The 24,374-nt window shown below is 40.1% G+C and overlaps 1 protein-coding gene across 7 annotated transcripts in view; it reads right to left on the bottom strand.

Moving 5' to 3' along the window:
• Positions 1-24,374, bottom strand: part of smap1 (small ArfGAP 1) — a 130,756-nt gene that overhangs the window by 13,487 nt on the left and 92,895 nt on the right. For all 7 annotated transcript variants that reach the window (XM_055018343.1, XM_055018345.1, XM_055018341.1 and 4 more), the window contains 2 exons: positions 23,790-23,911; positions 4,773-4,968 (listed from right to left, as the gene is read on the bottom strand). In XM_055018343.1, coding sequence (XP_054874318.1) covers positions 4,773-4,968; positions 23,790-23,911 — 318 coding nt within the window. The remainder of the gene's footprint in view (positions 1-4,772; positions 4,969-23,789; positions 23,912-24,374) is intronic.

Here is a 24,374-nt window from a genome sequence, read left to right as displayed (position 1 = left end):
TATGCTCATGAGGTAAACAAGGTTTTCCAGGTATGACTAACGTACACTTATTGGAGATTATAAAGCTCATCTTGCCTGGATAGATCACAGGAAAGCGCAAGGAAGAAGTGGAAAAGGGTGCTGAAGACGTGGACATCTGGATTACTTTACTCAGCCTAATGCCACCATGATCCGATTGTGGATAGAAACACTTCAAGAAGCAGTGAGATGAACATCTTGAAAGCGGCAATAAAAACCTTCTGATATTATCCAGATATTCTGACTGCATGTAAACAAAGCTACAGACTGCCTCCTCACTGACTGTATTTACATGGACTTGAGCATCTCAGTTCTGATCAGGTTTTTGAACCTGCACAGATATGGTTTCATTCAAATGATGAACAGTCGTTCCCCATAACTGGCTACACTATTACCAGCCTCACAGGTGATGGAGTTGGTGCTCATACAGTTCAGCTCTATCACAGATCTTCATCATGATGACCCTATTCCAATCATCGTCATCCTCTGCTCCCTCGTCCAATGCAGTGGCAGTGTCAGCCTGACCGCTAGTCAAAGTCGAGGACATGTTTAATTTTTCCTGTCGCCCCCCGTCTCCCATTACTGGCACTAAGATGGATAAAACAAATCCGCAGTGTGATGTTGGCATTTATTAGTGCTAAACCCGCTATAAGCCAAAGTGGCCTCGTTTTCAATATCCACAGTCAAATTAATTTAGGTTAGTCTAACAGATACAGGAGTGTCATATTAAATTGTTGGTTTGTGTTGTAAGCTTCACAGGCAAACGTGTAAATAGCATGTATTAATCAATACTGGGATACCAGTATTTATCATGTATACAGGGATATGAAAAAACAAATTTTCCAGTGCTCCATGTAAACACTATACAATGAACAGGAGGAAATTCAAGGCAAGACTCAAAACTGGGATACTGGTGTGAATGAAGACATAATTATAGGGAAAAATGGCATCTTGTAGCACAATTCATATCAAATCTATAAGTTTAAAACCTTTCACTTGTATAAATTAGATATGTGGAAATCAATATATCACCAATAATGGACCAAATACTTTGGTTTGCCTTCTGTATATTCTGTGTGATCTGGCAATTTGAATTGTGTCAATAAGAAAACACACACATACAGTACGCACAGGATGAAAGTCGGTGATTTGGGGCATTAGTCTGGCAAGGTTATTTTGGCTTTGATCTGCATCAGCATTTATTTGGATTCAGAGGGACAACGAGGCAGCGGAAAGCCCTTCATCCTGATTTAAATTCCTAATCCTCTATACATCAGTGTAAACATACAGCAGTATGATCAATATGCACATGTGCTTGTCATACAAATCTGCTGCCTACTATTCTCCAGTATGCAGCAAACATGCGAAGTGCTAATTCTTTCCCACACACTCCAAACACGCTCAGGTTAATGCATGTGTACCATACAATATGTTAGAATATCCGCCTACGTGCAAACACATAAACATCCTGGCACTTCAGTGTTTATACATAATAGCTGTGAGAAGAGAGTGAATCTGCAGACACATCTTTATTTTCACTGCTGCAGTGGGACTCTGGTAAATGCAGCATGGATAAAACCTGGCTGTTTTTCAGCACACTGACCTTTAATCTGTCTTCACTCTCCTCCATTTTTATGACACATCTTTCCCCTGATGTATATGTACATAATAGTGTGTATGTATAAAATCCTAATGTGCAACCTTGTGCATCTATACTGTATGTTGTGTCTGCTCATGACACTCTAAATATGTAGTATTTGCTCATATTTTACATGTGCAACACATTGCAGTGCTTTTATGTGTCTGTCAAATTCAACATTCAAAAAAATTGTAGTACTGTGGATTCTTGGTTCGACAACTACCGTTTATCTAATGACAATGAAAAAATACAATGGATTTTTTTTTTTTAAAATGGGCTCCCAACCTAAGAGAAGTCACAAGGTTGCTGTTGTAGGTCAGAGGATGATTACAGGGATAAAAGAGAGAAAAAACTTGGATACTTGCTGTCCAAACTTTGGTTATTTTCCTGATTTTTCTCTAGCTGTTTTCTAAAGAAAACTTGAACTATAACAGGATTAGGATTTATTCCCATTTATAACCTTGAAAGAGACTTTCTGAAACTCCTAAAAACTAGACACTAACAGACATTGCTTTAGTGTCCCAGTGGTGTTAGGTGTCAATCCAAAAAGGTTGCTTACTATTCTTCTACATTCTCCGTCTGCATGTGTCTGTAAAGGTGTGGCCAGGATGACTTATTGCAAATTCTAATAATAGACCCACTGCACATGTTGGATAGCAAAACACACATTAAAAATGTATGCAGGATGAGTCTGTGCAGGTTTTGGGTGAACGCTCAGCTTATTTCCTCAAAATTCATCCATAACTCTACTTGTTTATGCTGTTTTCCTCCAGTCCCTCTCCTCTGCCCTCTGTACAGCTATGAAATACAGACACTGAGCCTCAGGACACACACTTTTTTGCCCCAGCTTAACTATTTTCAACTTATGCAGACCATTTTTTCTACACTTTGCACCACCCTAGGCTCACAATGGGTGACACACACCTACAGGCTAGAATCAGCACTATCAGCATCATATGGATGACGGAGGCAGGGGTCAGACCACACAGTGCACTTGTCAGTTTGGCAGATGGAAAATAAATCTCAAACAGGTTGCTATAAAGACCTCCCCTGTTGAAAGTTATTTTTTTTTTACCTTGTTAACATGGCCATATGGTCCTTTTATAGCCTGGAAGACACATTATGAGCGAAATAAGCACTCAACACCCTAGCTGAGGTTTTCTATATTGACACTGCTTTGTACTGATGACCATTTCTAAAACACAGATTCAGATTTGCAGGGCTTCATACGTAAGAAATCAAAAGAAATAATCCTGTCTGGTTGTAGGTTGGGCTTTCTGTATTCTTTTTCTTCTTCAGAATCAGTTTCCAGTTGAACATGTATGGCTGAATTACCCCAATATTACAACTTGCATAGCATCGAGTAGGTTTATAGTGTTTCAGCAGAATCACAGGTGAGCTGGTGTGCTTCAGGTGCAGCAAGTATGGAGGGGTGAGTGGAGGGAGAGCTGGGGATGCTAGATCCATGCATAAGAAAGAAGGTAAATGTATAGAGTAACATTTAGGTCATTTTAAGGCAGGAAGAGGGGAGTTTTTAGGAGTTTAATCAATGACTAAAGAGGGACAAAAAGCAGCAGCAGAGATACCTATGTCACTATATAAAAGTTTTCTGCATTTGCATTCCTCAATCACCAAAACTCAGTCTGATCACCAATCACCACCAGTCTAACTGTGGGTCAGTGCATGCATTGCTGTGAGCATCAGCACACCCATCATGGTTACAAGGTCTGTGACTACAAAGCAGGTAAGGTACAACAACAACGGTTGCAATGCAGGCGCAGTTATGTTAAATGACGCAAAACAAAGTGAAACTCAACCTCATTCGCTGCCACTTGGAGGAGATGAAAAGGCTGAGAATCAATGCAAAGCTGACTGCTATATCTTCCTCCTGGGTAACATGCAGCCTGCTGCTGAAGTACGCTTTATTACACACTGCAGCTGTAATCTTCAGCTTTGGTTGAGTAGCTCAGATTTCAACAGTAAAAGTACAAAAAGTAAGATGCTCTCAAGTTTTTTGCACAAACTGCACCCCAGCTCAGGTACAAGAGGACACAGACTGAATGTTCATTTTCAGATGTGATTAGTACAAGTAGGGATGTTCCTAAAGACACATTTCCATGCTGATGAAACATTTAAATTTTAAAAATTAAAAATTTCAGAATATAGGTTTAGACTAGTCGACTAGTTGAAAAGTAAGAAGACACTTGTTATGCTCCAGTCTGGATTTGCGTTATCTTTATAGATCGAGTTGTATTACAAAGTCTGTATTTAAAGAATGCTCCATGTCAACGGCCTCCAGTTTAGCCTAAAAGTCCCTGACTTTTAGTCACATTACAGGCGGCTGCAGCTGAGTCACTGTCAATGGTGTTGAAGAGTGCAGATTTCGTTGTTTTTTTTTTTTTTATGGGATCTGTCCAAACTGTTGTTTTTTGACAAATTTCTCAAGAAAAAAATTACAATTTTAAGCTTTGACTTGGATATTTTTTCCAGTGCAATGGGAAGTTGCATGTGGTTAGCTGAAGAACAATCAGAAATCTGAAAATCAGATGGTTCCGTCTGCTTTTACAGTTTGTGGCTCTGATAATGGGAGCATTTTAGTAACTGTTTTAAAGATAACATTCCTTTCAAACCCACCAGTACTTTTGGGGGGTCAGGGGGTTAATTGCTTAGTCGACTAATCACACGGCTGATTTCTAATAAAATATCTACATAGGGGTACCCAGGCCCATTTCCAGCAACCATCACTCCTGTGCTCTAATGCTACAATGTGTTAGCTAACCGTATTGAAAGGCTAATTGATGATTAGAAAACCCTTGTGCAGTTATGTTAGCACATGAATAAAAGTGTGAGTTTTCATGGAAAACATGAAATTATCTGAATGCCAGTGTATGTGATTTAGTATATGTGATGTGATCATTTAGTGCAGCTCTCATGGTCAGATGAATTCAAATAACAGAGTAACTGCAGCAAAGTTCAGAACAACTGAGACAGAATCTCGCTTGAATTTCACAATGTAAATATACAGAGATGCTGAAAGAGACAAACCGGTTGAGTTGCCTTAATGCAGATAAGGAAGAGTTAATAAAAAGGCTGCCAGTGTGAGGGTGTGTGTTACCTTGTCCTGGAGCCGGCTGTTGCTGGCTCTGTGGCTGACTGCCCACTGAGCTGCTGGCATACAGAGACAGGATGGAGTCTTTAGATAAAAGCTTCTTCTTCTCCTCTGCCTTGGTAGTGGTAGTGGTGGAGGTAGAGGAGGAGACTGAGGAGGAGGTGGAGGGATCCACCTGTGCAGGTGCTGTACTGGACCCAGACTGTCAGACAGAAACACAGAGGAGAGGATGAGAGAACTGTCATGAAATATGTATAGGTCCATCCAAACACGTTCAGTGTCGTATGGATTATATCTTACAGTATTTGTTCTTGTCAACTCATAACTGCACGTACCATGAAAAGTAATGTAACATCTTAAAGTGTGGCTGAAGCCTTTATTTACCAGACCAGAAGAGAGAATCGGGACATTTTATGCCAATTTTATCACATTAGTAGATGTTTTCTAACCTGCTGCACCTTAATGGTCTCTGATACAAATTCAACTGTTCCTTTTATGTTTCTCATTTCTTGATAGATTCAGCATAACATACACTTCCACAGCACTAATTTGATCAATCTGACGCATTTGCCAACCTCAGCTCTCATTATTTAACCACAATACTTTTCTTAGTAATTAAAAAGTCCAATCACTTTTACTTTGCACTTCTTTCAATCAGCATCAAGCTGTCTCGACTCAAACTTGGGGCTCCCTGCAGGCATATTTTACATTGAAAGCCTTGCAGTGGCTTGAAAGGGCATGATTTCTACCTTTTCTGGCAGGCTTTTCATGTGAAAAATCTGCACAAATTATCGAGGGCCACTGATGGCAATACAACAAAAAAAAGCCAAGAAGCAAGGACTAGAGTTAAAGTTGTGAGAAAAAAAGAGATACTGTAGAAGGAAACAAAACCCAACTCCGAATTCTATAATGTTGTATCTAAACACAAGCAACCACACAAGAACTTTTACTAAACAAAAAATGAACTTTTCCCAAATAAAGCAGCTAAATTATGAGGGCAATCAGAAACTATCATGCCAAAGAATGAGTCCTTCTGGTACTTTACAGATTTTGACACCTTCTTTGGCCAATACTGCTCATGTGGAGCTTCAAAAACATCCACTAGCTAAATCTGACATTGTCTTTCTCTTTTATTTCCAATTGTTTGATCTCAAGACTGCCCAGGTAACAAATAGTAGATGCAGTTTGACTGGGAACATATTAACTCATATTTATAGTTAACGCTATGTCAGGGTGAGACAAGAAGAGAGAAGATAGGCTAAAAAAATGAAGGGGAGAAGAGCAAGAGTTGAATAAAGGACAGGAAAGGAGGAAAAAATGGATGGGACAATAGAGGAGACGCACTGTCACTGTAAGTGAGACAGATGACATTAATTAGGTGGCTGCAAAGAGAGGTAGACATGAACTGTTGCAGACAGGACACACACACACACACACACACACACACACACACACACACACACACACACACACACACACACACACACACACACACACACACACACACACACACACACACACACCTTTTATTTAAAATACAAAAAGAACCTTTCAGGCACACACCCATTACATCTAATGGATGGCGCTGACAAAAAGTAACACCTGCTTAAGAGCTCTGTACAGGTGTGTGTGAGAAGGGATGGGACAGACATCGGCGAGAGAAACGGGGAGGCGACAGTCTGCTGGACTTCATGAATAAGATAAGGAGAGACAGTGTGATAACCAGCAGCTCCTGCAACCCACTCTCCAGTGAATAAACACACTGAATCCAGAGTCACAGGTACACTGCATCTACACACAAATTATACATTAATCACACACACACACACACGCACACACACACAGCTTGGCGAGTGTGTTGTCCTCTGCTGCTTAGCAGGCAGTGCTGCTCCCCTCGGTCTCTCTCTGCTGACTCCCTTTGACTCGGGGAGGAAACTAGAGAGGAGGGGAGGAGGGCGAGAGATATTGTAAGGTTGGAAGGAGGGAGGAGAGAGGACAGAGAAGCAAGACCAGGAAATGTAAGAAGAACGGGAGAGGAGAGGGAAAGAAAGTAAAAATAATCGAGGTTGGAAATGATGCACAGGGGAAAAGTAGGAAAGGAAATTTGTGAGAAAGAGTGATGGAAGGCAGAGAAATAACAAGGTATGGAGGAAAAACAGACAGCAAAGGCAAGGATGAGTTAAAAGGAAAGGAGGCAGAGGCTAGATGGAGGGATGAACAGAGCTTAGGAGAAAAGATGGATGGCTGGTCATGCCAACAGACACAGATACACACTCAGAGTGCATTTTCTCTCAAGTGGAGCCAGTTAAGGTGAGTCAGGTGTTGATGGAGGCAGGATGGGGCTAGCTATTAATAGCTGCTGCAAATTAGTATGACGCTCGCTCCTGTATAAAGGAGCGATGGAAGGTGAGGACATGCAGGCAGCAAACTGTCGTCACCGGATCCGCCTGATGTCAGTGAGCTATATAGCATAACTCAAAGAGCTAAGCCTATTCGCTGCAAAGCTTGTTCGCAAAGTTGAAAAATACATTTAAGAGACTTCAAAACCTCCGAGCTGTGGTAATCGCCGGTGATTCTGCTTCCTTCTTTGAGAAGTGTTGTGGGGTGGATGGCACGACTCAAGGCAGCGTCTGCCGGCTCTGAACCGCTGTGATAAGACCATCATCCAGTAAGATTTGGAAAGGGAGCAGCAACATGCGGAGCATGTGGGAAGTGAACCAATGAAAACTGGAGGTGGGGCGAGTCTAATCCGGTTTGCACTAAGAAGTGGTAACTAACTTTTTACTGATATGTACTTGTTTTTGTACATTTTTAATTGCTATTGCACGTCTGAAATTGTGATGCTTGCAACTTACAATGTTGGTCATAAATTCAGACCTTTGACTTTGATGTTGTATTTTAGAAGCGGCAAAAACATTTCAATTGACAGAGCAGTAATTAGATTTGGGAACATGGTGACATTGCTAATTACAATAAGACTCAAATTCATAAAGCAAAATTAAGACTTACTATATTTTTCATGTTAAGGCTCAACAACAAACATTCAAGTCAAACATACACATTTAAGTTGTCACTTTAAACAATCAGTGTGTAAAAATCTTTTTTCTAAATTCTCAGTGTATAAGTATCTTATAGTCCAGTGATCTGTAGGTGACTTCATAAAAGGAGACCGCTGTGTGATGCTGGCAGGGAAGCAGCAGAGGCGCTGGAAGAACCAGCCTCAAATCTGCCTTGTAAAATTCAGTGAGGACGGGATAGGGACAGGAGAAAAGCCCAGGTCTGAGTTCTGAGCAAAAACTGCAAGAGCTAGCCTGGCTAACAGGCTAACAACACCATTCTGGAAAATTATGAGCCAGCAAAATCTAGTGCAACCAGACATAACTTATTTTAACATTAAATGATGCGAGTTGATTCTGAAATGAATCCAACTTGAATTTTTGCAAAAGTGACAGCTTCTGATACAAGTTATCCAAAAGAAACAATAATTTCTGTGCTAATGATAAGAGAAAAAGTAACAGATGTAGAGTTGGATCATAAATGTATATATATGTATATATAATAAAGTCTTACAACAAATTAACCAATTATCAGTGTTCATGCTCACAATACTATCAACCACATGACCAAGACAGACAGACAGACAGACAGACAGACAGACAGACAGACAGACAGACAGACAGACAGACAGACAGACAGACAGACAGACAGACAGACAGATAGATAGATAGATAGATTTAATCCAGAGGGAAATTCAGGACAACAATAATCTAAACTAAAAAGATAAAGATGGGTGACAAATTAGAGAAAAAAATCTGAACGCTTGACCCCTACAACGTAACAGATGCCGTGGCTCGGTAATACTGTGGGGGGCATTTTGTTGCCGTGGTTTGTGTCTACTTGTCCACTTACAGGGAAGAGTCGCTGCAAATCAATACAAAGAAGTTTTGAGTGATCAGTTTTATGTTGTGATGAAACAATTGTGTCCTGATGAAAGCTTGTCTCTTCCAGAATGATAATGTCCTCATCCACAGGGCCCGAGGGGTCAATGGATGGCTTGATGAAAACGATGTGAATCATATGCTGAGACCTTCACAGTCACTAGATCTCAACACAACAAAACATTTCTGGGAGATTTTGAACCCGTGTGTTAAGACAGCACTCTCCACCGCCTTCATCAAAACACCAAATGAGAGTATATGTTATGGAAGAATGATGTTTCATGCCTCAAGTAGAGTTGAGAGACTTGGAGAATCAATGTCAAGGAGCAGTGAAGCTGTTCTTGCAGGATGTAGTGACCAAACGTCATACATGGACCTGTCATGTTGCTTTTTCCTTTAGTTTGCCACCCTTCTGTAGGTTCACATTTTTTTTATGCAAGCCATATTTAAATGCCCTTATAAAGACTGAAACAGGTTTGGTTTGCTGCAGTCATTCCTCCTGTCCATACTGACCATTAAAAATGTATTCATAATGCACTTTGAAGTGATTGCAGAAAAAAACACACCACCCTTGCTCAGTGCCAAAATGCTTTCCAGAGCCTAAGTGAAATTAAATTGAAGCTTTAGCTGCCAGGGTTAGACAGATGAAGAGCACATTAACAGCACATCTTACAAAGTTAGGGTATTTTCCGTAGGATCACTGATCATTGCTTCTTTTCGCGTCATCAGTCAGTGTTTCCTTGCTGAGAAGAAGCAAACAGACAGTAACACAAAAAGGAAGAAGGTGTAACTTCAGGGAAGGCCTACTTGATTTGACTGATTGGTGCAGAATGGTACATAAGTGCAAGGAAAAATGTTAGTAATTGCTGCATTGTCCTCCTATAATTACTTAAACAGAGCAATTGTTGATGTCATTAGATGCACCTGTTCTCCTCCTAATTTGACAAGTCATTATGTCTGAAAAGCCTGTGCATCTGACTCATCTGAGAGTAAAAAGGAACTATAGTGATCTAATGATTGATTGTTTACATAACAATAGGTATGTAAAGGTGCCCACCCTGAAACATTCAGTACATTCAGACTTCTGTTTACTACCAGCATGATTTCCACCAACACTGTGGCTTCTTATTTTTTTCCTTCTGCACTGAAAATGTCCAGAAACATGATCCCAAAATGGAGCTACATACCAAACCATAAATTTTGTGTTGCCAAATATCTTGTTATATTACATTTATTTGGCAGATGCTTTTGTCCAGAGCAACTTCAATTTTTTTGATTCTCTGGAGCAGTGAAGATGATTATGGCATTCTGGTGTGCCTGTTTAGTAAAACTGCAGCATCTTTTGGCAAAAAAAGTAGTTGCCTAAAACTGAACAACTTCCCAGAGCCTTTTTTATTCTTTCCACCATCTGTGACTGCCAGACACTTCAGAAGCATTAGCTCCATTTGTACTAAAAGAACGGCGAAGCAATCCAGGGGATTTCCTGCCAAAGCTAAACAGGTGGTACACAACGTAAAACACACCTAGCATCTCTTCTAAAGGAAGGCAGAGTACGTCATGCACATCCACTCTTTTTCTTATTCTTTTTGTCTTTCTCAGTTACACTGACATTAACGCACATGCGCACACATCCACACAACACCCACATAGCGTGTGATGTGTTGTGGGGCTCCTAGCAGCAAACTGTGTAATCGAAAGGCTCTTCAACAAGGCTCCATTCTTCTAGGCCAGTGTTGGTGTTGATGGGTGCAGCCGGAGCTCTGAATTACTGCTCTGACAGCCTTTTCCTCACCGTCGCTATTCATAGACCTCTACAGCCAAACACACACACACACACACACACACACACTGTCTTTCTCCCAATGGTTTTCCATCACTGCTTGAAATACTCATACACTCCCCTCTGATAGACCATCTGTGGCTTTAAAACCCCACACTGGGCTCTGTATGTGTGTGTGTGTGTGTGTGTGTGTGTGTGTGTGTGTGTGTGTGTGTGTGTGTGTGTGTGTGTGTGTGTGTGTGTGTGTGTGTGTGTGTGTGTGTGTGTGTGTGTGTTGAAAGTTGAAGGATTTGTGCTAATTTTCTGAAAACAAAAGCAAAGCTTGAACTGGAAAATATGAATTAGAGAAAAGACGGTGCCAGATAGGAACAGCAGGAAAAATGGGTAATAAACAAACAAACTGAAAGAAAGACAGGATGAAATAATGAAGAAATAGACAAAGACAGGAAAAAAGGGCTCGCTGGTCACCAGTTCAATACCTCTGTTCTCGTTGCCTCCATTAACCTCTTCGTTCTGCTCTCAACAAACTACAGTTCAACCATTTCCTCCTCTAGACCGTCATCTCTTTTTCAGCAATCAACTGCACTTCCTTCTGCATCTCCCGCTGTTTACTTCAGTCTCCCTCTACCATCGCCATTGATTTTGTCTATCTTCATCTTTTGTTCTTTCCTCACCTCTCTCTCATCCTGTGGCTCTTGACACTTGCACATGCTCACAACAGCTTAAAATTTGATGTTCTTACTAATGACACAGGGGCCGATGTGTTGCAATACAAAGCAACTTTTTATTAACAAAAACGCAACTAGAGTCAAAAGATGATTAAGAGTACTGATGTCATTAATGCGTAACTAGAGAGTGCTAAGCTGTGACAGAAATAAAGAAGGAATGGTCCTGCATTAGACTAAAATTGGTGGGATGGTAGAGGGGAAGTGTCATGCATGACATCTGCATAAAGACCAATGTACTGCAGAGGTAGCAGTGCTGAAATCCATCCATCCATCCATTATCTATACACCACTTAATCCTCATTAGCATCACGGGGGGGCTGGAGTCTATCCCAGCTGACTTAGGGTGAAGGTAGTGGACACCCTGGACAGGTCTCCAGTCTGTCACAGGGCTGCATATACAGACAAACAATCACACTCACATTCACACCTATGGGCAATTTAGAATAATGAATTAACTTCAGCATGTTTTTGGACTGTGGGAGGAAGCCGGAGTACCCGGAGAAAACCCACTTATGCACAGAGAGAACATGCAAACTCCATGCAGAAAGATCCCTGGAAAGCCGGGACGTGAACCGGGGATCTTCCAGCTGCAAGGCCAAAGTGCTAAACAACCCCGCTGGCAAGCTATGCTGCTCACATTATTGTAGTGTCGTAAACTAGACACTTGCAGATCTTCTTGGCTTTGTTTCAGGCTTTAGAAAATCTAACTTGTGACAGTAGAGGTTAGCTAATCGCAGGACTTTTCACCCAGATCACATAAGATAGTATGAAGAGAAACAAATCCCAGTGCAAGCAGGAGATGGTGATCCCACGGGTTAGACAAATGAGTTCAATCTTTGGTGAAGTCACAAATGCATGTTGACTTCTAGCTTGACTATCTTTGTGAGGTGCTTAAAACAGAGAGAGGACACAGTAAAGCTGCAGGAGCAGGGGTGTATATTTTCAGATTGTGGTGTTTATTCCTTTTCCAGATTTCTGCAACTGTCATTTTAAGAAGAAAGCTGTTTGTCCAAGTGGTTCTTGCTGAGACCCAGTGTGTCTCACAGAAAGGAGCACTGATTCATTTGGGTCAAAAAAACTTTAGTGAGCTAAAAGATTCCTGGACTTACTGCAGGTGTTCCTCCAGATGCATTAATCTTATGCCCTTACGGTTAAAAGCTCTTTTGCCACTTTGCTTTATCCATGGTTTCTGACTAGGTATGATTTGTTTCAAGTGCTCTGCCAGCCATCCTTTGATTGTACTCTGTCTTGAGCAGGGAGCTTACTGATCAGATGGCTTTGCATGCTAGATGCAGAGGGTGTTCTGCTTCAAATAGAGCTGTTTTTTTTACTGATCCTCAAATTCTGTGCTGACTTGTCTTGTCTGCAGGTTCAGCTTTAGATGAAAATGAAAATCTCTCTGGTGTTCACTGCACTGCCCACAGTGGAACTTTGAATTTAGCTGCAATTTGGGGCTGAAATACATTTTCAGCACTCAGGAGAACAATTTGGTCCCTAACTGCTTCATTAACACCTCTCTAACATCATTATACAGCATGTGAAAAAATGTTGCTACACAAGTCTTTTCTGCTAAAAGCCCTAGTAATACGGACAATTATGGTCACAGGATTGTACTGATTTGGTGAATATCTTGTAATAGTTGGCTAAAAAAAACAAAACAAAAAAACCCCCAGAAAAATGCAAAAATATTAATATAACGGTTACTCACATATAACAAATAAATCAAAGTATTTCTAATAACTAGTCACTGTGAAATGATAATAACCATCATTTCCTTGAAAAGCCTCAGGTTTAATTTCATGATAACATTGTGTTGTACAAATGTGCATGGTGATTTTCACTGATTTTGTAAGTCACTGCAGGCTGCATGCATTCAGTGTTTGATTTACAAAGACAGCAGCTCATTACACAGTTAGATCACTACATGTCCACTGCCAGAGTTCAAAATGATGTTATAACCTTTCGCTTGAATGAGGCTAAAACAATAATTCATACCACATACTCCAACCCATGACCTTCTTCATGCAAACAACCAGAGCGCTAATTTTGTAGGCTAATCCTATTTGTTGATGTAACGGTACACGGTAAATTGTGCCTGTGTATATCACTGAGATATGATAATGATGTTTATGGAGCACATATGTTACTGCTACAACAACAATACCTATATTTGTATGGCATCTTTTGAAAATAAACTTACAAAGTGCTTTCCAGTAAAAAAGATTAGGCCTGGCATTACGAAAGTGACCCAACCAGTGGAAATATTCGGTTTAAGACCCAGTAGTGTTATATATGGTGAGATTTTATCTGAGTAATGTTTGCAGTGTTGCGTCAAAATTCTGATTCGATGCAATACCTGTCTAAATACACTACCAATCAAACGCTTGGACACACCTCATTTAATGTTTTTTCTTTATTTTCATGACTATTTACATTGTAGATTCTCTGAAGATATCAAAACTATGAATGAACGCATGTGGAATTACGTAGTAAACAAAAAAAGCATGATATAAGTCAAATGTAATCATTTGGTCCTTGTGTCATTTCTGACCTTCTCTGAAAATGTCATCCAAATCCATAAATCCGTTATTGAGTAATGTTGCGAACAGACCGACGGACAGATGGACAGACAAACCAAAGCCGATCATCCAGTAACTGAAAATATTTTGACACCGTTAAAGCGAGGTGATGGAGGGTGTGCAAAGAAGCCATAACACAGGAGGAGTGAATTACTGCACCACTGTGCTCATACATTTTAAAATCCAACTCTAACTGCAGGAACTCTTCATGAAGATCAGCTCTTTACATGTTCACATCTCTGCACCTTCACATGTCACACTGCTGCTGAGAAAAGGTTCAGGCCTTGTAGACATAAGTGCAGCAGTACTTAAGTGAACATTTTAATCACCCACTCTCACTCTTTCTGCATGAATTAAGTGGAACATTTCTAACTGGTGCTGAGCCACATACTCAGGACATCTGATATTCAGCAGCTTGCAGTAACATGAGGTAATGGTACCAATGTGAACGCTGCATTTGCATATAGAAATGGTCGACATATTGGTCAGGAAGCTTAAAATATAAAGCAGTGAACAGTTTTCAATGGCTTCCTTGACCTCGTCAAATTCTGATCGTGAAAAAAAAATCACTTGTTACAAAACAAATCTCACTAACTTGTCAAAAAGATGCTTTGCGTAGTTGGATGTGTTGGTTGTCTCAGTCTGCATGGGGAGTCTGTGGGCTCGGCATGACTGTTGGCTGTAAGCAAAATAATGCTGTGGGTCTACTTTGGTTGCCAAGCCTGTGCTCCTGTAACCAATAAGGCTGCAGTGTACTTATAAGAGTAGAAAGTGGTTGATAAGCCCGCTATGCCTGCAGAGAGTGGAAGCAGAGAGCTGCACACACGTTGCCACACTGTCACACATCAAGACAATTCACAAGAAATACAGCTTTTACTGAAACCCTGTCATTCTTTAAATAGTGATGCTAATAAAATAATAGATAATATTGTCTTAACTGACAGGTTATTTGGATACATTGCTAGTATCGCTACTGAAGTGAGAATTGTGTCTAATGCATGTATTCTGAGAGGTCCGTCAACACGTTCCTGCTTGCTATGTCATTGCTGATCAACTGACTGTTTGGGCCAACAGGAAATACCATTGACACACTGTCTACATGAGACTAAGATGCAATTATCAATACACATGGAGGTAATAGAAAGGCCCATGGTAAAACCAAAAGGACAACCAGGGAGCTTGCCTCTTCTTGTTCCATCCTTCTTGGCCTCCTTACTACATCCCTGTATGTTTTCTTGGTAAAACCTATTTCTTAACTACATTTTCCTCACTCAGGGAATCGACGGGATGTAGAGAGAAAGTGTGCGTGAAAGAGAGAGAGTGAGGATGGGAAAAGCTGGGGATAACACAAATCCTCCCCCTCCTACAAGGCTGTAATCGCATTTTTATAATTGACGTATGCACAGATAGGCGAATGTTCCCCGATGCCGGTTAATAGCTGCCCGAATCAGCAGGCTGCCGGCTTCCTCTTTCTTCACGCACCCAGCTAATCACAGCTGTAAAGCAATATCCGCCTGCTGAATCCCAAATTCAGCCCTCTGTATATGTGTGCATGGAAGAAAAAGGGTGTGTATTGACTGTTAAAACTGTGCCCTTGTGTGCTGCCTGTACGTAATGATATTTGAAAAATGATGTTACAATGTGAGAGTGCTGGAGCTACATGCTGGTTGATAGGGTTTTCTCTTGGGAACTTGCTGACTGACTTTTGCATGCATGTGAGTGAGTCAGGGATGAGAACATACACTCATTATATATCTGTGAGTTTGGAAACACAGGAAAGGTCACAAGGTCACCTAACTCCAATGTGTTTCTTCCTTTGTCTGAGGCAGGAACATGCACAGGCCATTAGTTGGACAGATTTGTTGGTTACACACAAACAAACAAAGGGAGTCAATTACAGGCTAACCTTCACACCAAGCCAGAGGCAATTATTATCCACATACTGTGAGGTAACTGCATTCTCTTTAAATGCTGCAGGAAATTTCAGTGAAGCACATGAAGTTGGTCATGGCGCAGACAAACAGAATCTTTCTTGGTGCAAAAAAACAACAACTTCTGATTAAGTTAAGGCAACACAGAGAGAACTGTTCTGGACTTTGGGGGTATTTTAATACACACAGAAAGAAAAAAAATAGTCCCAGTGGAGAGTAGCAGTAAATTCTTTTCTCTGAACAGAGGACTGAGGCAGAAGCAAAATGCACAGTTTGACATTAAAATAATATAGTCAAGAAGACAGACAGTGCTGCCACAGTCGGGGGGCGATGTGAGAGCAGCCTGTCTGGAATCAAACAGCCACGGTGGAACAATCATTTGCAGTCTATGAAGTATTGTGCAAGAGTCGGAGCTCTTAACAGATAACCCAGCTCTGCTGCAGTGACAATGGTTCTAATCTGATAACTCTTCTAGCCTACAGCATTATGTGTGTGTTTTCATTGTGTAATGTGCTGAGCAGTGGTGGAAAGTACATTTATTTAAGTACAAAACTGAGCTTTCTAGTGTAGATAAAGTCATTTATACATATATACACTACCGTTCAAAAGTTTGGGGTCACCCAGACAATTTTTTCCATGAAAACTCACACTTTTATTCATGTGCATGAGGGTTTTCTAATCATCAATTAGACTTTCAACATCATTAACTAACACAATGTATCATTAGAACACAGGAGTGATGGTTGCTGGAAATGTTCCTCTGTATCCCTATGGAGATATTCTATTAAAAATCAGCTGTTTCCTGCTAGAATAGTCATTAACCACATTAACAATGTCTAAACTGTAATTCTGATTCATTTAATGCTATCTTCATTGGAAAAATTGCTTTTCTTTCAAAAATAAGGACATTTCTAAGTGACCCCAAACTTTTGAACGGTAGTGTACATTAATGTAATTAATGAGCTTATTAAATGCAATACATTTTTGAGAATAAAACTAGTGGTTCTCAACCTTGTTGGCTTGCAGTGCCGACAGAAAATAAAAGCAGCCAGAAAATATGAGACATGCTGTAGTTTCTGTACTACTACTACAAAAGTACTACCTAAAACATGGAAAAATTGTCCCTGTGACTGATAGGTTATTAGATGAGTAACACTAATGTATCAAAATGGAATGTACTGTAAAGCAGGGCGACATTTCTGAAAAAATTACCACAACAAAATGTGTAATGACTCCACGAAGGAACAAAGCAGAGTTATGTGACGATCGGCATTGGTTTGACTGTCTGTCTGTTAGCAACATTACTCAAAAACAGACAGATTTGGAGGAAATTTTCAGGGAAGGTCAGAAATGACACAAGGACCAAGTGATTAGATTTTGGCAGTGATGCAGCTTATAGTCTGGATCCGCGGATTTGTTAGAGATTTCTGTATCATTGTGAGATAGCGGCACAGCATCACTGTAACTATGACTACAGTGAACACTGCGTCAGCTGCCTGCTGACGATCACATTATTGCGATCCTACTACAAATCCACTGCTGCAGACTTATTTATTTGGAACAATTTTTTTCTCTTATTTTATTTTTTATTTTATTCTAATTTATTTATTTATTTTTATTATGATTCAATTTTTATCTTCTCTCATATTATTTGTTACAGTTGTGTGAAAGGAACTCACAAAATAAGAATTTCTTCACTCAGGGTAACCACTGTGTTTCTCCTGTGTGTATGACAATAAAGTTCTTGAATCTTATCCATCGGAAATGATACAAGGAACAATTGATTAAATTGTGGGGATGTTTCCGTCCCATCAATTCCTGCTGTCCACTACACATTTAGGTCACGGGATTTGGTATCCGTACATAACGTACACATGCATAACACACGGCTGTGCCCAGTGCAAAGTCATTTTGTTTGTGGGTACATCTATATTAAATGGCAACATTTTATGTTGATTTTTGATCATCAATAACTAAAGAAAAAAAAAGGCTGCATTTCTGACAATGTCACAGGGGGAAAAGAACAGCCTTGCTGGACTATTGCGCTCTCTGAGTGCTTTTCTTGTTTCTGTCTATTTTGATAATTATTGAGAATTTTTAATGACTGATTTTTAATAAAGACTAGGATACAGAAACTTTATTTAGAATTACCCACTTCAGTCTATTTTTTGGGGAACACAGAAAATAATTTTAATGTTAACACAATAATGACAAACACACACAAATACGTCCATTTTCACACACTAGAATCTAATGGTAATGCAAATTATATAAAGAAAGCAAGTTAAACCTGGAGGCACATGGAAAGTGGCCAGAGTGAAGCTGCTGCACTGCGCTGAGGTTAAGGCTCCTACTGACCGGCCTGGAATCACCAGCATTTCTTATTGCTATTGATGAAGTGTCTATTGCTGCACACATCACTATCATTTTATCACCAAGGAAAAATGTCGTGCTGACTTTGCAAAATCCTCCTTTAGCCCACCTCAGTTTTACTGTTTACATTACAGTCTATATGAATACTGTTGACTGACCATCCTGCCACTATAGTTCATACATAAGAACTAAATGTTGATATGCTCATCTAAGTCATCTTTATTTATTACGGTGCCTTCAGAGCAATAAACATAAGCAGCAGTTTGCCCTGAGGCATGCCTTTTAGGCTACACACAAGCTTGTTAGTGAACGGATGGGGCCTTACGCAGCCTGAATGAAATACCTGCAGACACCACTAAGGGCTGAAAATGGAACTGTCAGCATTACTTTTTGAGGTAACATTTTTCTTTACACTGGATATTATTTTGTAAGGATTGTTTAACAGGCAAGAGAGTAAACCACTATGCCCTATGTGGTAAAGATACTGAGAAAAAGTCCAAAACTGAGTCCCTTTTGCTGTTTTTTTGTGCAGCTTTTTGTTCATCTCACGCTGTATTTAATGTGAACAAGAAATAAATCTTACTCATGTACTTACTTGATTAACAAGGCACTAGTTAACTTCAGAAACTGTATAGGCAAGAGAGTGAAGGACAGTAAGGTAAAGAGATTAAAAATAGAGGAAGAAGAGGACCTCTTAAAAAGATGAAGGGGAGATAAGCAGGAACAGTGCTGAATGTGCGGATTCAAGGAAAATACATTCTTGTGAAAGAATGAATAGTGAGTGCCTGCAGAGATATGAAAATGGAAGGACAGGGATGAGAGAAGATAAACAGAGAATGGAGCGAGAATTTGAGAAAAAGCAAAAAGGTGTAGTCAAACAGAAGGTAAATCACGACAAGCAGGTAGAAAAGCTATAGTATAGTCATATAAAAACTTGGCCAGCATGTTTAAAACTTATTTATGGACCTAAATCACTTAAATGATGCTCTATTCTATAACCCCCCAGTTACAGCTAAACACTGGCCTGCAGCGACAAAGTATCAAACAATTAAATCATGCAGCGTCACTGCTTTGGTAGAGGCTTCTGAAGCACTTGAGCTGCTGTAGCTTGGAAGCAGTCATTACTGTTGGTTGCATACTTTTAAAGGCAAAATACTGAAATATACAGAGCTTGCTGAACTCCAAGTGCAACCATTCTCCAAAAATTGCTTGTTGGATGTTGTTTCCTGGACTAATGGGACTGTTGTCCAGTTCTCACCTGTTCTGAGTTTAATTGGGAAAACTATTCTTTAAGGAAGGAAAGTAAGGAAATAAGAAAAATAAGAAGACACTTAAATGATGATGTTCTGCTGACTGAGAATCAAAAACTTAAACGGTGGCTGTCTTTCACTTCAGGCTTGGCATAAGTTCACAAGTGAATGCAGTTGAATTAACACAGAAGCATACACAATGCATCCCTTGATATACTGTCCAGTCACTGTGTACATTCTGTGACGCTGTCTGTCACTGTTGTGGGTGTGAATGAATGAAGTCACGAGGAACATTAATGTAAAAGAGACCTATGTCTGAATGACAGAATGTTGTTACTTTAACAGATTGATGAAGCAGCAAAGTTACATATCCTGCAATGTCTGAGCAGAGCTTATGCAACATCCAGGATCTGTGTTTTACACAGAACATGCTGGCTCTTGACCTTGGAGTAGATGCTTGGCTAATACTTCAGGTGGGAAGCAATTAGCTTAGCTACTGGCTTACAACACGATGTGTGAATAAGTGCTGTGTAGAACCGCTGACGTTAATAGGTGCTATATAAATGCAGACCATGTACGGTTCAATTCCTGACTAGCTCGACTGCGCTAACCGTTGAGGGAGCAGATGTGGAGAAACCAAAATAAAGAAAGCCATTCGCACCATTCAATTTTATAGAACACTGCTTTGCCAAATGAAAGACAAAGCCAAGAGAAGCTTTTGTACCCATGTAGCCATTAAAAACAAACTGGGCACAACCAGCTTCTGCACAAGTAGTAGCTCTGTCATGAATCCTGTGAGGATATGTCATTGAAAAACTCTGTGCCACTGCATGGTTTGACAGGGCACTTGTGATCTGTTCACATCATATCAAATATACTATATGGTAACCAATTCACAACTTAGGTTGGTTGTTTGATTATAGAGGGGGGTTAAAAAATATGTTTTGACAGTATGAATTTGTCTTGGCTTCAGTGAAGGAGTTCTGGGATTATTAAGCAGCAGGATGGATGCACCGCAGCTTACAAAAATCTGAGGTTCTCAAATCACCAATTTACAAGTCAAAAACTGCTGCGAATACCATATGGCATTGTACGTTAAAAAGCCCTACGGAAAATGAATAGACTTCTGCTGATGAGTTAATTTAATGTGGAAGTGTGATCACAGTCTTTAAACTGGTTGACCAAGCGAGGGGTTGCATGTGTGGTGTCACCAGGTCTTCACTGAGAGGAAAAAAAGAATAGAATATAGGACTAATGGATATATGGAAATGAGCCCCAGTGTGAGGCTGACGCAGAGCTGCAGTAGATGGAGCGACAGAGGAGGTGGTGAGCGTGGAGGGGAGATTAGAGGGCAAGTGGGAAGCTGGTAGTGGCAGAGGGGAAGCTTGCAGTTGCAGCAGCCCGTAATTGTTCTTCATGCCTGGGTCTCCCATGAGCCACTGCTTGGCCTTGTCTCAGAAGGCATAGAGATGTGTGTGTCTTTGTGTGGGAAAGTAAGAGAGAAAGATATACAATTTAAAACCTAGGAAAAGGTCAGGGACTGAAAGAATGAATCTGAAGCCCAGGCAGGCTTTGCTGTGAGGGGTCTTTGTGTTTGTGTGTTTCTCGGTCTAACGGTAGAAGACATGCATTCTACCTGTGTGTTTCCTGTTTCCATTCTCCAATTAGAAGTGTGCGAGCACATGCACAACTTTTGAGTGTGTGGATGTGATATTTGTGTGTATAGATATAGATATATATAGATGTATGTGTGTGTTTCTGCATGTAAGTGTGAGTCCTCATTTCTATCTAAACCAGAGGTCATAGGCCATGCTTAAAGGACCAAACCGGCATTTTAAACTGTGCTGCTTCTTAAAAATGTTTAATTCAACCAGCCTTGCTCATCCCCGTGAGACTAGTTGCTGAAGGCATGAGAGGAAGGAAGGAAAATGAGGACAAATATGTGGAAATAAAAGTCAAATATATTATCACATGTACCTCTTCTCCTATTTTTCTCTCTGTTCTCATTTTTATGGGCATCTTGTTCTGTTTTTGTTTACCCAGAAAATGAAAGCCATCAAATATGGCTTCAGACACTCACTGGGCACACAACTCCATCTCCGCTCTTCTCCATCCTTCCATCACTTTGGTTTTTCTGTTTGTCCTGAATCGTCTTCCCTGCTTTTGGTCTTTTGTCGAAAGTATGTAAAAATAATCCCACTGGGACTAAATGATTTGAGGAAAATAGCTCATAAACATCTCATTTTAACTATTCTAACCAACATTCCCATTGCGATTTAAATGTGATTATTTCTATAATACTTTGGTGAGTATTGCAGACTACATTCATAATCATAATCAAAAGCCTAACAGCAGACCTGCTACTGATGCAGGGATTATCACTGAAAATATTTCTTATGGAGTTCACCTTGAGAAAGATACTATATTAGCATATTAGCATCATACTTGACATTATTGGTTATTCATTCATTTATTCGAGCTTCATAGCTAATGATAGTTAAATTCAGTGATGGCAATGACAGTGTAGTTAACTAAAGCAACCTATCTAGCCTAGCTTAGCTTACATCTCTACAACCACAGCTGTCCCATGAGTGTCATAAGATGACACCAGGCTCAAAGATGAAGTTCACATAAATATCATATATAAAGTATGCCTGATGCCTGACCCAGTAAAGCCTTTTTACTTCCTGGTTTGTGCTTTAGTAGCTGTCTGTGTCGCAAAGACTTTACATTGTGATGATGCAACAAAAATAAAAAATTGCTAAGCACTGGTAATGTTATGAGATCGCCATGAATCAAAAAATTATAATGAAGTAAAAAGCAAAAAGTTGGACATGTCCTGCCAACCTTTTAACAGACATCTGTTTTATAATGCTGGTTTACGGTAAGAGGGACAAACGCTTTATGACATCACTCACAGATTTGCTGCAGTGCAATACCCGACTCCTCTTAACTCCCAGCTAATCCAAAAAGTCCAACCATGGACCCACCTGTCACTTAAAGCAGCCACACCCTTGATTATGGAAAATTAAAGCTCAAATACAATTAAACAGAGGAGTTATAAAAACATCCATTCCTGTTTGTTTGTCACGAATGGGGTAATTAGCTATAGAGTCCAAACCGTTTCTTCTACCAGTCTGTAAACATGTTTATTTCTGCTGTAAAGTTGGGCATTTTGGACATTTTCACGCAATGCTTTTTGGGCCACAGAAGTTGCTTTTGCTGCAATACCAGAATTAAACACTGGGACAAATTAGCAGCAGGGCTGAGTGGTGGCTCTGCATCCAGCTCTATAATACATCCAAGAGCCATGTCCAGGTGTAACTCGAACACTTTAGCAGCATGAGGCCAATTCAACAATAGGTGTAGTAATTATTGAGGTGAAGGTCATGCGCAGGAATGGCGCTAATGGCCATGCTTCAGCTGGTTAGCTAATGTTACCCTCCCAAAGTAACCACCACCGAATACAAGATGCCATGAACCAGAGACACAGTACGACTAACTGAAGCCAATCGGCGGTGCTTAACAAAACTTTGGGATATTCCCAGTACTGTTTATATTCTGCCAGCTGATAGTTATACACAGTCACTCACTAGAAGCCTAGCTTTCAGCAAGCCTTCTGAATGGACATGTTAGACTGTAATGTTAGAATGGTGATTCAACACAACTGGTTGGTGGTCATCATGGTATGCAGTATATAAAGCTCACACAAATCAGACAATGGTTTACAGCTCTGTCAAGCGGTAGAATTACCATTAATTAGCCACAGCTGGTTTCATCAAACAAAACTGGGAATCAGGAACTACAGCTTCTACCTCACACAGCTTGGTGCTGATCTTAATATATATAAAATAGATAATCAAGCTTTAAAAATTGCCCTTAAAATGCTATTTAACATTTCTCAGTTTATCAGTTGTGCACATTAGCTGAAACATCTTGCAAAAAGTACATTCATATTCATTTAAATGTTCATTTTATATTCAGCATTTGGGTTGTATATTTTATTCTGACTCTGTGGTATAGATCTGGAAGGGAACTTAAAGAAGTACTGCACAAATTCAATAGTATAAATTATTGCTGATATGCTCTGAAAACAAAGGTATTCTATTTAATGGAGCTCTACAAGCCTGCCTGCTCTCTTCATTGCAGTAGTTCACAATCATTGCTCTCTGTCAGACAAGCCCACACTCACCTTTGAAGGACATTGGTCATATTAATTCAATAAAAGCAAGTCTATGACAGTTTGCTTTGATGATCCTCAGAGAGTATGTGTCACCACGGACAGGGGAGGTGGTGTGTTTGTGAATAGGCTTGTGTGTGTGTGTGTGTGTGTGTGTGTGTGTGTGTGTGTGTGTGTGTGTGTGTGTGTGTGTGTGTGTGTGTGTGTGTGTGTGTGTGTGTGTGTGTGTGCGTGCGTGTGCGTGTGCGTGTGCGTGTCTGATACCTGAGCCTGCTGTGTGTTGTTGGATGAGGGGAGAGGGTTGGAGACCATTGGTCCAAAGATATCCATTTCATCATTGACTGGTGCAGCACCACCTGAGCTTTTCCCACCACCCTCTGGAGCATCTGAGGAAGAGAATTAAGTTTTTCATGTCATCCAACAAGAAATCGCATGTAACTTAATTTTATTTATTTAAGTTAAAAGAGATTTGTATCTTTGAAAATATAGGACAGAATCAAAGACATCTAAACAAGCACATCAGGTGAGAAGAACCATAACACCTGAACACCTGATGTAATTCTTTTCAGATTTCTGATTATTTATGTGCTTCAGTTTATATGCTGTAAATTGTGTCACTATACTATATATATTACATACTATCCAATACTACCATAAATTATTCAAAAATGTATGTGGCCACAGTAATGGCTTCACTTAGGATCATAGTTGTATGTTTTAGTGTTTAGTTTGTTACCCATTACGGGTTGCATCTGGGTATTGAGTTAACCAGCTTCTGCAATAGCTGTTTCGTCCATGTTTTGAGCAGAAAAGCTTTCAGTTCATCCAGACTTGAGCATCAACCAGCTG

Source organism: Amphiprion ocellaris, chromosome 16 (genome assembly GCF_022539595.1).
Source record: "Amphiprion ocellaris isolate individual 3 ecotype Okinawa chromosome 16, ASM2253959v1, whole genome shotgun sequence".
Classification (NCBI taxonomy): Eukaryota; Metazoa; Chordata; class Actinopteri; family Pomacentridae; genus Amphiprion; species Amphiprion ocellaris.
The sequence above is the reverse complement of the archived record's forward strand: the minus strand, read 5'-3'. Positions and strand labels throughout refer to the sequence as shown.